This window comes from Hakea prostrata, chromosome 1 (assembly GCF_041222555.1).
Source record: "Hakea prostrata isolate BN-2017 chromosome 1, UWA_Hpros_2, whole genome shotgun sequence".
Taxonomy (NCBI): Eukaryota; Viridiplantae; Streptophyta; class Magnoliopsida; order Proteales; family Proteaceae; genus Hakea; species Hakea prostrata.
In genome coordinates, this window is record NC_142600.1 from 14686088 (window position 1) to 14699814 (window position 13727).

General features: G+C 33.8%; 1 protein-coding gene across 1 annotated transcript; it reads right to left on the reverse strand.

Moving 5' to 3' along the window:
* Positions 1-9734: 9734 nt before the first annotated feature.
* LOC149027729 (zinc finger (C2H2 type) family protein) lies at positions 9735-11450 on the reverse strand. Its single transcript, XM_089147313.1, has one exon. The coding sequence runs from the start codon at positions 11294-11296 to the stop codon at positions 10133-10135; it is 1164 nt and encodes a 387-aa protein (XP_089003439.1). The 5' UTR covers positions 11297-11450; the 3' UTR covers positions 9735-10132.
* Positions 11451-13727: the final 2277 nt, after the last annotated feature.

Sequence of the window (13727 nt, forward strand, 5' to 3'; positions counted from 1 at the left end):
AGTAGTTGAGATTTTGTCTCAACCACAAGTTTTCGATTGGGACCGTAAACTACACAGGAACCCCCAAGTAGAGCTCCATAAAATGAAAAGACAAAAGGAGAAAAAGGCCGAAAGAGGATAAACTCAAAAAAAATCCATATATGAGGTGTAATGGGTCCCATCACATCCTTTACAATTCCCACCCCTACAATTTCCTATCATTCATATCTAGGATTGTGACATGTGGCAGTCAATACTCCAATCTTCAGAATTAGAACTCAATTAGAAATTGAATCTAATTAATCCCTAAAATTAAGCCTCTAAAAGAAGAGAGAGACCAAGGCTCTTTTTGGTATCAATTCTCATTCTCTATTATGCCTATTTAAAATAAATAAGTACAAGAATTCATTTTTGGTCAATAATGAAAAATGGTTTGATGAATTTTATCAAAAATAAATTATAAAATAGAAAATAAGTTTGGTGTCAAGATAAAAGATTGTTAAAAATGATAGTAAACAAGTGAGAAAAGAAGGAAAAAGTATGGTTGTTATAAAAGAATGTGTATTGACTATTTTACCCTCATCTTACTTATAGAATTTTAAGTAAACTTACACAAATGAAGATAATGAAATTCTCATCATAATCCATAATGGACAAAAAGTTCATTATGGATTTTGGAGGTTTTTCTATTATTTTAAATAAAAATAAAAGAGCAAATTGCACAGACACCCCAAAATGAAGGCATTAAAGCACTGACACCCCATTTTATGTTTAAAAAACACAAACACCCCAATTCAATAAACATACTAGTCCATTCTATTATTGAATCCATTAGTCCACTGTTTATTTTTATTAAATTCTAAAAATGCCCTTATGTAAAACAAAGGCCAAATGTATTCTCTCTCTTCACTTGGCTCTCCACCTCCGTCGTCGAGCCTTGCTCATGAACACCGTCTTCTCGCGGCCTACGACGATATAATGGATTCTAAAATCTTTGTCTCTCTCAGTTAACCTCTTACTATATTTTCATTTGATATACCTGTGACTAACTAGATTTTTTCAGAAAGGTAAAAAGGATTCGGTTTTAATTAGTAATGGGTCAAGTGGCTTCTTCTGCAAGTGGTTTTAATATTTAATGTGGTTATTATTGATTCCTTTGAATGATTTTCAGGTAGCGAAGAGAAACAGAGAGAGGAAGAGAAGCTCTCCATAAATTTTGGGAAGAATCTCACATGTGTCTTTATTATTTTGAAAGTATCCATTGCCGTTTGAGTGGAATTATACAAAATTTGGATGAACAAGAAGTGCTGGGGTTTTGGGTTTTTCTCTTGACTGAAACCTCTTTTTTTGTGCTCAGTTTTGCATTTCGCATAGCGCTCAAAACCTAGAACCAGAATGAGATCTTCTGTTGAGTTCGATATCAATGACTGGGACAAGATTGTTCTTAGAGAGTTTCGCAGGAGTTCTGCTGAGGTAGGATGCATTAATGGCTACTTGTTTCTAGTTCTTTATCCAGTTAATGGATCCGATGATATTGTGAATGGTTTCCTTTTTAATCGTAACTGATTTCTTGAAATCCAATGATTTCCTTTTTAACGGAATCTGGTTACCTGAAATAAAATGATTCCGTTTTAATCGGAACTGACTTCTTGAAATCTTCTTGCTCTCTTTCGCTCTAGGCTTATTTGTTAGTTTAGGTGAACAAGGAGGGCGGAGGTTTTGGTTTTTTCTTCTCTCGACTGAAACTTCCTTTTTGTGCTCAGTTTTGCATTTTGCTTAGATAAACTGGAAGCGAAGAAAAAGATATTCCAAAAGGTATTCCTTCCGGTTTTAGGTTTTGATCTATATGTCGACCAGCGAATGCGTTGTACTGCCCAGCTGGAAGCAATGGACGTCGAATTGCTGATCTGAAGCAAGATCGTGTATAGATAAATATCAAATTTTGGGTTTATCATCTTCGATTGCATTAGTAGGATGGAAACCTTCGCTTCGGAGGCGGTAATGATGGTGGTGGCACGACGGAGCCGAAAGTGGAGAGCCGAGTGAAGAGAGAGAATGCATTTGTCCTTTTTTTTTTACATAAGGGCATTTTTGAAATTTAATAAAAATAAACAGTGGACTAATGGTTTCAATAACAGAATGGACTAATATGTTTATTGAATTGGGGTGTCTGTGTTTTTTAAACATAAAATGGGGTGTCTGTGCTTTAATGCCTCTATTTTGGGGTGCCTGTGCAATTTGCTCAAAATAAAATTCAAAATAGATGCCAAACAATTTAAAATAATAAAAATTTTGTTATAAATAATATTTATTATGGATGTCCATTACCCCAAAGAGATTGTACTTCCAATTGAAGATCTCAATTACCTCAGGATGCAATATTGGTGAAGATCACAACCATCTCATTACACAATATTGGCAGTCAATATTCCCATTCTATGCACCTTCTATCTTGGACGGCAATCTATCTTTCCATATCAAGAATATCTTATTGTGTGCAAGAATCATATATTGTATTTCCATATCAGAGTAGATGCTCCTTCTACTATAAATATGTAATGCACTCAACTGAATGAATTAGTTCTGATTGAACTCATCTTGTCTTTCTTCTTTGTATCTAATATATTTTCTCTTTATTATATAACACGTTATCAGCACGATTCCGCTCGAAGAACAAATCCGCTTGAAGTATTGCGTTTTGAGAAGAAAGACAGCAGACTATGTATCATTATGTTTTCTATTCCAAAGTGAAAAGAATGATCGACCTCCTCGCACGTTTTTATAAACAATGGAGTTTACCTTATTCATCTTGAAATGTAAGTGCATCATGATAAAAAGGTATGTGTTTTATTGAATCTAAGAATCAATCAAACAATAAGATATTATGTTGCTTTAACGATTGTGGTTTTATTTATTGTATATAGTGGTTGCTAGCTTTGCATCACAAATATTGTTAAATGAACCTGAAGTTGCAAGATTTGAAACTGGAAATGAATACAGTTCTACAGATGCACATGAAGTTGCAAGATTTGAAACTGTAAATGAGTATAGTTCTGCAGACGCACTTGAAGTTGCAAGATTTGAAAGCGAAATAAAGACAGATGCACTTGAAGTTGCAAGATTTGAAACGAAATAAGTACGATCAAGATGCACATGAAGTTGCAAGATTTGAAACCGTAAATAAATACAGATCTGTAGTTTTTTTAAATTAATTCTCTTTTGAAATTATAAGGAAAAAATATTATTCATGAAAATATCCCAACAAATTTTCAAGTTTCAGATTTGTTGTTACAATAGTAATATTGTAAAAGGAGTTTTAAGAAATACTCTGAATTATATCATGCCTATTTGTGGCTGAGTAAAATAATGGACTATTAATGAAAAGTCATGAAGCTCGTCTTATTGGTTATGTTCCATTCCCGAAGTGAATGCATCAATTCATGATATGCCCGAAAGAAGGCAAAATTAAAATTATGGCATAACCGTGGAAGAGGATGAGACAAAAGACGAATAATTACGTCATTATTATGGAAGTAAATAAGAGAATAATAAGGATTCTCAATATAACAATTCAAGAAGTGAAGATAATATTTATTACCGATGTGGTATGAAAGCTATTAGACATGTATTTGTCGTATTCCACAATATTTAATTAAGGCTTGTTTAATTAAGTTTTGTCAAGCCTTAATTAAAGAAATAAAAATAATGTGGAGATAAATTGGATTTTCCAAAATCATGATACTTAATTATTTGCCTATAAAAGGAATGATTTTGATGGCCTCACAGATACTACACATCTAGATGCTGCAAATTTCTTTGAAAATAATAGTTGAAGATTTAATTATGTAATTCTTTTCTCTTCAAATCTCATCTCATATGTTAGTTTATCTTAAATTTAATCTTTCTTCATAATTTTTATTGACTTCTATATATATTTTAATATATTTTGTTTCATTTTGATGAAGAATGTGAATATTCTCTTATATGCTGTGACACATATTATACTGAGAGAAAAATACACATATTTCTTTTATTTGATGATGCGAAAGCCAATGTTCATATAAATCGATAGTACAACATTGATTGGAAGCTCCGGAAGAGCTAATCTATTATTATCTGGGAGATAAAATTAGTTATAAATAATTCATTATTTTGTAGTAAGTCTCAAAGAAACTTATTAAGTTTCAAAGCTATTTGCCAAAATTATTATCAGATTGAGACTACAAATAATGGTATAAGTAAATATCTATACAAAGTTATTAGATATTTCTCCCAATTGTACTACACGAATATCGCATGGTTGAAACACATGCTGGGTAAATCAAATGAACATTGATTCCAATAATTTTATATTTGGCATGACCGGTTGGACCATACCGATGAAGTATGATGCGAAAAATTATTGAAAATCAATTATCATCCATTGAAGAACCAGAAGATTCTTCAATTAAGTGAATTCTTGTATTGTTTGTTCTCAAGAAATATTTATTATTAAATATCACCAGCTAAAGTTGAGATTGAACATTCTACGCAAACGATAGAGGGTGAAATGTAGGCCCATCACCCATCATGTGGACCATTAGATAATATATGATTTAATAGATGCATCATAAAGTGGTCACATTTATGTTCATTATGAACTCACAATTTGGTGTTTAGATTGTTTGCTCAAATAATGAGATTAAGAGCATAATTATGAATTATAAGATAAAGACAGCTTGTCTGATAATGGTGAATACATCTCGAGCTTATGATATTGTATAACAACCGAGATCACAGTTGAAACTGACTATGATATCCAAAATGGTTTGGTAAAATAATTAATTGTCTCCAATAATGCTAAACCATGTTTATGAGAACAAAGTACATTTGTACGATAGCCAAAATGTTGTCATAAATTCTCCTATACAATTGGCATGGTAAGAAATACTCATCTTAAAAGGATGTACGGCACGCCAATTGCTCCACCACATGCACAAAGATGAGTCCCAAAATAAAGTTGGGAATATATGTTGATATAAATCTCTATATAATTCAAGATATCTAAGGATAGAAGATTTATTTAATGCAATACTGTTGAGTATTATTTGATGAATTAGTTCCAACATGAGGGAGAGAATAAACAGTTGAAAAAAGATTGATTGTATGCATTATCAACTCATTAGATCCTCGATCGAGCACGGAACTGAAGTTCAAAGGATAATGCAATAAATAATAAACAACAGAGCGACACAAACACTAAATCCATATTCCACGAAATGCCAATAGAATTGACAAAGGACAATCTATCAGCAAATGAAATTAAACCACGCTAAAATGTGGAAGATCAATCGGTTCCAAGGATAAAATCCTAGAAGAGAAAATGAGCAAATGACAAGATGGTCATAAATGGAGACAATTGATTATGAAGACCCGAAGACATAACCAAAAACCCAAAGAGGTTCAAATACTGAAAATAATGAAGAGATCTCGATTAGTTATGTCACAAGAAAAAGATGGAATCAAAAAAAGTTCGATAAACATAATGTATGTTGAAATAATACAACAAGACGAGATCTGAACATAAATTGTTGATGATTATAAATCAATAAATGATGGCCAAAATGATAGACAACAAGCAACTGAACGCGAAAAAAAGGGACCCGAGTCCAACATCCGAAGGATAAAGCCAGTGGGCACAATTGAGTTTTCAGAAAAATGAAATGAGAAAAAGAATGAAATCGGATATATAAATCATGAAATGGCACAAGAACGCAGATGCCCGGCATTGATTACATAGAAACATGCCGTGGTGGATGCAACACCTTCAGAATCTAAACCAAGATATGAAAATGACACCTAATGGATAAACAACCTAATATGGCTCACTCGAGGTGAAATAATATGAAAATCCCGAAGGATTCAAAATGATGAAGCATATAAAAATTCCTAGGAAGTTTGTCAATAAGGCCAAAGATTATCAAGGCATATATGGTAATCTTAGTAGAATTTACTAAATGAAAAGCATAAAAATGACCAATAATTGTGCCAAAAGGATATGGATCTAAAGTAAGATATATGATGATGATAATATCATGAAACTCAAGAGTCCAAAAGCAGAGATTATAAGAAAGTTAAATGAAAATCTTGAAAAGACAATGGCGAGTAAATTGAGCAGACGAAGAAATACGCCATCAATCAACAATAGAGAATATAAGAGATTATCTAGATAAAATACATCCAAGTACCCCAATGGAAGATCGCCAATATAAAAAAAAACACACCCAAGAAAACAGGAAACGCCAAGACAATCAGTACAAGGGCAAATGATCCGAAATACACAAGGAGTAGTACATAAGTGATAACAAGAAAATCCAAACAAGACAAAATGTTATAAAACATATAAAGATATTCAGAAAAAACATGAAAATGAATGTGATATAACACTAGTGACAGATAATCGACACAAAAACAGATCTCAAACACAACAAGTGAATGTTAGTAATAGGTAAGATCAATGATACAACACATCAGAAGCACACCTACTAGAAGAAGAAATCAACAATAATATGAAGAATGCATGCAAAGCCAATGAAGGGATGATACATCAAAGAAGATAGAACGAAGATATTCACGAAATCCACGACTCAATGAAATGGTAAAATAGCAGAAGCTCAAGTGATAACGAAGAATGAAGCACAGAGGAGAAGGGAATGATAATGGAAGTACGATCAAAAATACCAAGATGTACACGGGAGAAAAAGCCACCCAACAAGCAGGCCGTAAGGTTAATGAAACACCAATACGAATAGATATGTATACCCTTCACAAGATTCCAAGGGTCAGTAAGGTTTAACAGGTACATACAGATGACATCCAAGGGAGGTTATAAATAAATAAGGACCAACCCCAAAGAGAGACAAGAAGACAAACCCAGAGCAAAGAAGAAAAAATAAAATATAAAACATAACTACTGAGAAATCCAATCAAGAAATCAGGGCAAGAATCATATATGATTCCAATCGAGTAGACTTACTATAAATATAACACTCAATGAATGAATTAGTCGATTGAATATTTGTTTTTTTTGTATCTAATATATTTTCTCTTTATTATATAACAAATTTCTCATAATTGACAATGATAAGTGATACCAAAAAGAGCCCAAATTAAGAGAAAATTTAGAAATTCATTAGAATCAATTCGTTATTGGGTTTTAATTTTGAACGTTGGATTATGGATTAGAAAGGTAAGCATCTCCTTGGTTCAACATAAAATATGGGTTTCCAAACTAAGTCTAAGTCTGTTTATCAAAAAGAAAAGTAAAAACTATACCCAAGTCCAAGTCAAAGATATAAACCCAATCCCAAATCTGTTTATCAGAGAGAGAAAAACTAAGCCCAAGTCCAAGTCAGAGATATATTTCTTAACTGACATAAATTATCCCATTCTCTACTTCAATTAAGGTTTATACATATATGCTTCCTTACTACTCCCCCACCCAAAAAAAACGGGGCTTGGATATGAAAAAAAAAAAAAAACTGTCAGTCTTGTTCTCCAATTCCCTGTGATATGAAAGATAAAAAAAAAAAACAAAACAAACGAATCAGTTGCAGCCTTGCAGGGGATTTAAAGTAACGAGTCCCAAGAGATACATTGTTGGTCCGACCTTTAAACTCTTTTTTTTTTATAATTTGTCTCCTGTGGACTATTCTCAATTTTTGTGGTTACAAAAATGGCGGGAGGTGATCCAAATTCATACTAATATACAATGCCTACCAAAACCGTTTAAATGTACAGAACTGCGCCATCTGTACTGTATCGCACCGTTTAAAATTCGGTATGGTACGTACTGAAACTGAATTTCTTCAATTTGGTTCGTGTGTTAGGTACTCATATTTCTTTAGTACGGTTCTTGTTTTAGGTACCCATACCTTCGGTATGTATCGAAACCATACCGAATTGGTATCGTACCAAATTAAGGAATATAAATGTAATTTTACAATTAAAACACTTTACCTTTACCCTATCCCTAATTCCCTGTTTCAGTTTTTTGTTTTGTCCTTCACTTCTTTTCTTAGATTTACTTGTTTTGTCTCTACTAATGTCAACTTCTATCAATTATTTTATTGCAATTTCATTCGGATTTTAATGAACCAATAACAAAAGTGGAATGGGTTTGTTCGTACCAAAATTGTATTGCACTAGATATCATGTTTAAACCGTTATTTCCCGCATCGATTTAATACCGAAACTGTATCGAACTGTTTTTGTAAATACCGAAACCGTATCATATAATGTATATTTGGTATGGTATGGTTCTGATTTTCGGTATTCAAAATTGATACCGTATAGAATTATCGAAACCGTACAGATTAACACCCTTACTAATATATGTGACTCTAAAACCTACAAAATTTCACTTAGAACCCTTTTTTTAAGTTATTTCATGGAAAAGATACAAATACATTCTTTTGTTTGCTGCTAGAATAAACAATAAAGGTAGGGTGGAAAATTAACATGTGAGCCAACTAAAATTCAAACCAACTTTTTTCAAGAATTTTATCATCCATTTTTTCCTACCACACCTTTATTTCAACAAACAAGATAACCTCCAACCAAGAAAAATCATATCATTCTATCATATTTCATATTATTATATAAAAATACATATTTTCATTGGACAAAATTGTCTTATTTTTTTTAGCAAAATGATTTCTAATATAGTTATTTAAAATTACTTTTTCCTATTATTCTCTAGGCTAATGATATCAACTTAATTTTTAGTCCATATTATCCTATTTCTTCATTATAATATCTTCTTATATAACTATTAGAAAATAGGTATTCGAAATTTTTTTAGCACAAAAATGTCGATGGACTCTTTCTTTTTCTATTTCTTCAACAAAATTTTGTTCGTAAATCAATATTATCCCATTTTTTTCGTTTTCATATAATTATTAGAAAACAGATAATCTAATTTTTATAGAGTAAGAATATCAAAAAAAGTGGTATATCATGAACTATTGAAGAAAGCAGGATGGTGCGTGGGGATAGTTTTGGAAGGGCGTCTCAGCTACTTGGATACAGGACAAATAGCTAATGGTGGAGAAATGGAGGCACTACTTAAGGCAGTTACGATGGGATTAGAATATGCGAAAAAACACCAAATTACGATACAAAAAATTTGGTGTAATCAAAAGGCAGTGTTGAACCAATTAAAGACTCCTTATTCTACTTGGCATATACATTTAACACATTTTTTTGTTAAGACCTTATTGAACTACCCTAGATCATCTTTTGGTAATTTTAAATCCCAAGCACTATAAGAATGGTTTAGTAAATTAGCTATGTTGGTCATAACGGACAGCAGAACTATAACCAATATGAATTCCTATCTTAATTTAAAGTTTTTTACTATAAAAAAAAAAAAAAGATATATCAAAAAAATTATACACGTCTGACATACCCATGCTACAAGTACAAAGCAAGAAGATTACCAAAAAAAAAAAAAAAAAACGAAGTAAGACATGATGAAGACCTTCAACTTCCATTACTGTACAGTCTGCACCTAAAGAGCTCCAACGAACTCACATTCATTAGCACCAATGAACTGATTGTCCCTGTCAAACAGAACAACTCCTCTCACCCACTTGTTTCTTAGACTTAAAATCCAAAACCCACCTCTAAAGCCACCACAAGATTCCATGGAATATAAACTGAATGTTAGAATCCAAATGCAAAAAGTGAGGACTAAAGAAGAAACCAAGAAAAAGGTGATCTGTGTCAAACCCACCTGTTTCCTTCTAGTACGGTTGAAAGCTAAGAAGTCGATCTTTCATCTATCTTCAAAGATAAGATTCAATTTGAGACCAAAATTTGTATATTCCTATTTCCAACCTAAGATACAATAATTTATCTTGTACCTGTCACTTCACGACTCCTTAACCATTTCAGATACACAAATTACGTTAAACAACAACCAGAGAGAATACATAATATTTATTGGCGAAATGGCAAACACCCATAACCATCAGAAAAACAAGAAGAAGAGAAGAGGAACACACCTTGAGCACTCTAACCTCAAAACAGTCAAACATAAAACACGGTGCTTGATCACCGTGATTCACGAACCAATCAAAGAAAGAGCAGAGCAAAACCAACACAAACGGCTTCACACGGCAACGCTATATATAATCACAAAGCAAGGGAGCACAGCCCTTGGATTGAAAACGAAAAGCTCGTCTCCGTCCAATCTAGAGTGGGCTCCACCGTTCCTCCCAACCAGGGTGTCATACTGCGAATCTTCCTTGCCAATTACCTCTTCCTCCTCCTGTTCACCCTCGCATCCGATCCGCCCCGCTATTACTCGGCAAACCAACATTGCACGCTTCACATCAATGAACGCAAACTCTGTCTCGATCTCTTCCGGAAGCGCCGCGTGTGCTCTTGAGCTGCTTGAGAGCGTCGATATGCCGTCCATTTTCGCCGAGAAACCCGACCTTATGATCCCGCATACGCTGCAGTAGGACTGGTTACAAATGCTAGAATTCCCTTTCTGCCCCAGCCCGCAAGCGAACGTGGAACAGTAAAATCGCAGAAGCTCGTTACCATCGGCGATACACCTCTCGTCGCTTCTCCTCACTCCTGTTCGTGCCGCTCTGGTTTTCACGATCTCTCTGTACTCTTCGAACCTGGATAGTATCTTGGGGCTGTTATGGATTTTAAGGATCCGGTGAACGATGGGGTTTTGCTTGCCTTTATCTTCCCATCCGGCTTTGAAGATGATCTGGACAATGTTCTTTCCTGAATCACCATCGAAAAGCTCCGTAACTGCGTGTTTGACCGATTGGTGCTGTTCTAGGAGCTGCGTTTTCTGGAAAACCTCGCCGCAGATTGGGCACGGGAAAATATCGTTTCGGAGAGGAAACGAGGATTGATCCAACGATATGTCGAGCTTCTGTGAGGAATCCTTTTGCCTCTTGCGCAGTGGAACTGAGCCTGAGTCATCAGTATGGAAAGTCAGTTGCTGCGATGATCTAGCGGATGAAACGGCTGAGATCGTGGGGCTTGCGATTTGTAGTTCGTAATCTTGATTATGGTTCGTGAAGTGGAAGATGCGCTTTACGAAGGACCAAGAGGAGGAGAGAGCTTTCTGGGGTGACTTGAGAGCTGGAAATGGAGTAGTGGAGGAAGAGGAGAGAGGAGATACCTTCCTCTTTTTCGTTGAAAGGCGGTCGATGCTTGGGAATATGAAGCAACCAAGATGGAAGAAGAGGAGAACTAGCAAGGTGAAGCATCCACTGAACAAGGATCGTCCTTGTATAGCCGGCGCCATTACTAAAGAAGCTTATGCTGTGTATAAGCCATACCAAATTAGAGCTAGGGTTGGAACTTGGAACCGAACTAAGGAATGGAATGAATGAAGAAGCATCATCTGTCAAAGGCAGAACGTGAATGATGACAGAAGAGTGGCTGAACACTGTAAAGAAGACGTTGATGATGGAGGTGGGTAGGGCCATCACCATCACCCTCGGGGCACGAAAGAATAAATAGACAGTTGCCGAGACGCAAACGGCAAAATTTCACGGGAATTCCAGATTTCTCATTTGCCCGTATTATTAATTTTATTTTTCTGTTTGCCACCAAAAAAAATAAAAAAAATCTATACGGGAACAACAGGATATTACTGGTTCGTCGAGATCATTTTCGGATGCTCTTGAAAATTAATGGTTGAGATCAAAATTTTTGTTGAGATTTCCATCTAACGATTTGCTGAATATTCCATAAATTACTAAAACATAATGCTGAACAAAAAATAGGAGTCATTAAATAGTAATTCAAGTTCCACGGTCCAATTTAGTAGATGGAGGTCCAATCAATAATTATAATTTGATTATAGAGTGGACCGTATGGGTTCAGTAGTGAATCACAATCGACTAGCTACCTATTATTCCACTGGGATTTTCTGTTGGAAATATTAATATCACCCATAGGATGCGATTGATCGTTAGGTGGACATGCTGTTTAACTTGGACCAGAAATGAGGAACCCGAGAGTGTTTCTTCTACTAGTAGTTGAAAACTTGAAATCCCAAAGAATCCGATTCCAATTTGCTGACACTAGATGAAATGTAGATAATTATTTAACCTTGGAGTGTCTTTTCAAAAACTCAATACAATTAATTCATTGAAAATCTTCCAGAGCAAACTGGTAAGAAAGACGTTAGTTGAAAGTGACTTTTTTGTTTCTATTTTTATTTTTCGTTCAATCCAAAGCATTTACTGTAACGCGGGACATCATCCAACATGTGCTTCCAACCACCGCATTGAAAAATTTTTACGGAAGCGGATGAAAATGAAGAATCACTTTCGCTGACCATTGACCCAGTCCTTCGCATGGGGCCACCCCTCTTGCTTTTCTAATGATTCTCATCATGGGCGCGAAGTTGTGCCAAAGTCTGCCAGCATGGTATCAAAATCAAAAAGATTCTTTTACCCAAAAATCCAAAATTAAAATACAATCAACATTCATATCCGTACTGTTTCACAATCTGTAATTTTAAAATTAGAGAATGAGAGTTTTATATATAGGAGATGGAAATATTACATATGTTGTCCGTAAGGTCTGATCCATATTTTATCAATAAGAAGTATGAGTCTATACCACTCTATCAACCCTCCGGACTTTTAACATTGATTAATTTAAAAGCTCATTTTTTACTTTTACTCGTCTTTTCAGATTTTATCGCGTTATTTTCATGGTTTCTCTTTCTCAAGTATTCGTTATCATCTCACAATTTTAAAACCAGCACTTTCATCTTTGGAGTGGAGCCCTTAAGCTCTTTTTTGTATCAATTATCATTCTCAATTATGAGAATTTTTTATTATTTTAAGTTGTTTGGTATCTATTATTAGTATTTTTTTTTAAATAATAAAAAAGCCTCCAAAATTTATAATAGACTTTTAATCTATTATGGAATATGGTGAGAATTTCATTATCTTCATTTATGCAAATGTTTACTTAAAATTTTATAATTAGTATGAGGGTAAAATAGTTAATACACATTCTTTTATGAAAAATCATATATATTTTTTTCTTTTCTCACTTGTTCACTACCATTTCTAACAATTTTTTTATTTTGACATACCAAACTTATTTTTCATTCTATAATTAATTTTTGACAAAATTCACCAGATCATTTTTCATTATTGACCAATAACGAATTCTTGTACTTATTTCTTTTAAATAGGCATAATAGAGAATGAGAATTGACTCCAAAAAGAGCCTTAATCACAATTAATGTAAATTCTTACGTCTCCCCCATCATCGACAATTCTCTTTTAATTTTTCGATTCCTAAACTTCTTCCTGTTTTATGCGTTAAAATAGATGTTAGTTGAAACTAATGGATCCACATCCTCTGTAATTCATTTTGCTACAATTCTCTCCTATGATTGTGCCATGTGGCATTAAGTAATCCAACGGTCACCCAATTCAAACTAAATTTGAATTTTATTTAAACTCTAGTTTGAATTTGGTGATCATTGGATTACTTAATGCCACATGGCACAATCGAGAATTGTAAGAAATCGTAGCAAAATGAATTACAGAGGATGTGGATCCTATATTTTATTATCATTTTTTTCTTTAAAAAAAAACATCTTATTTTTTTAATATATAGAAAATGAGATATTACATATGCCATCAACAAGAGTTGTAATTCATGACCTCTTCATTAAAAAGTATTTCCTATATTAGTATCATTTG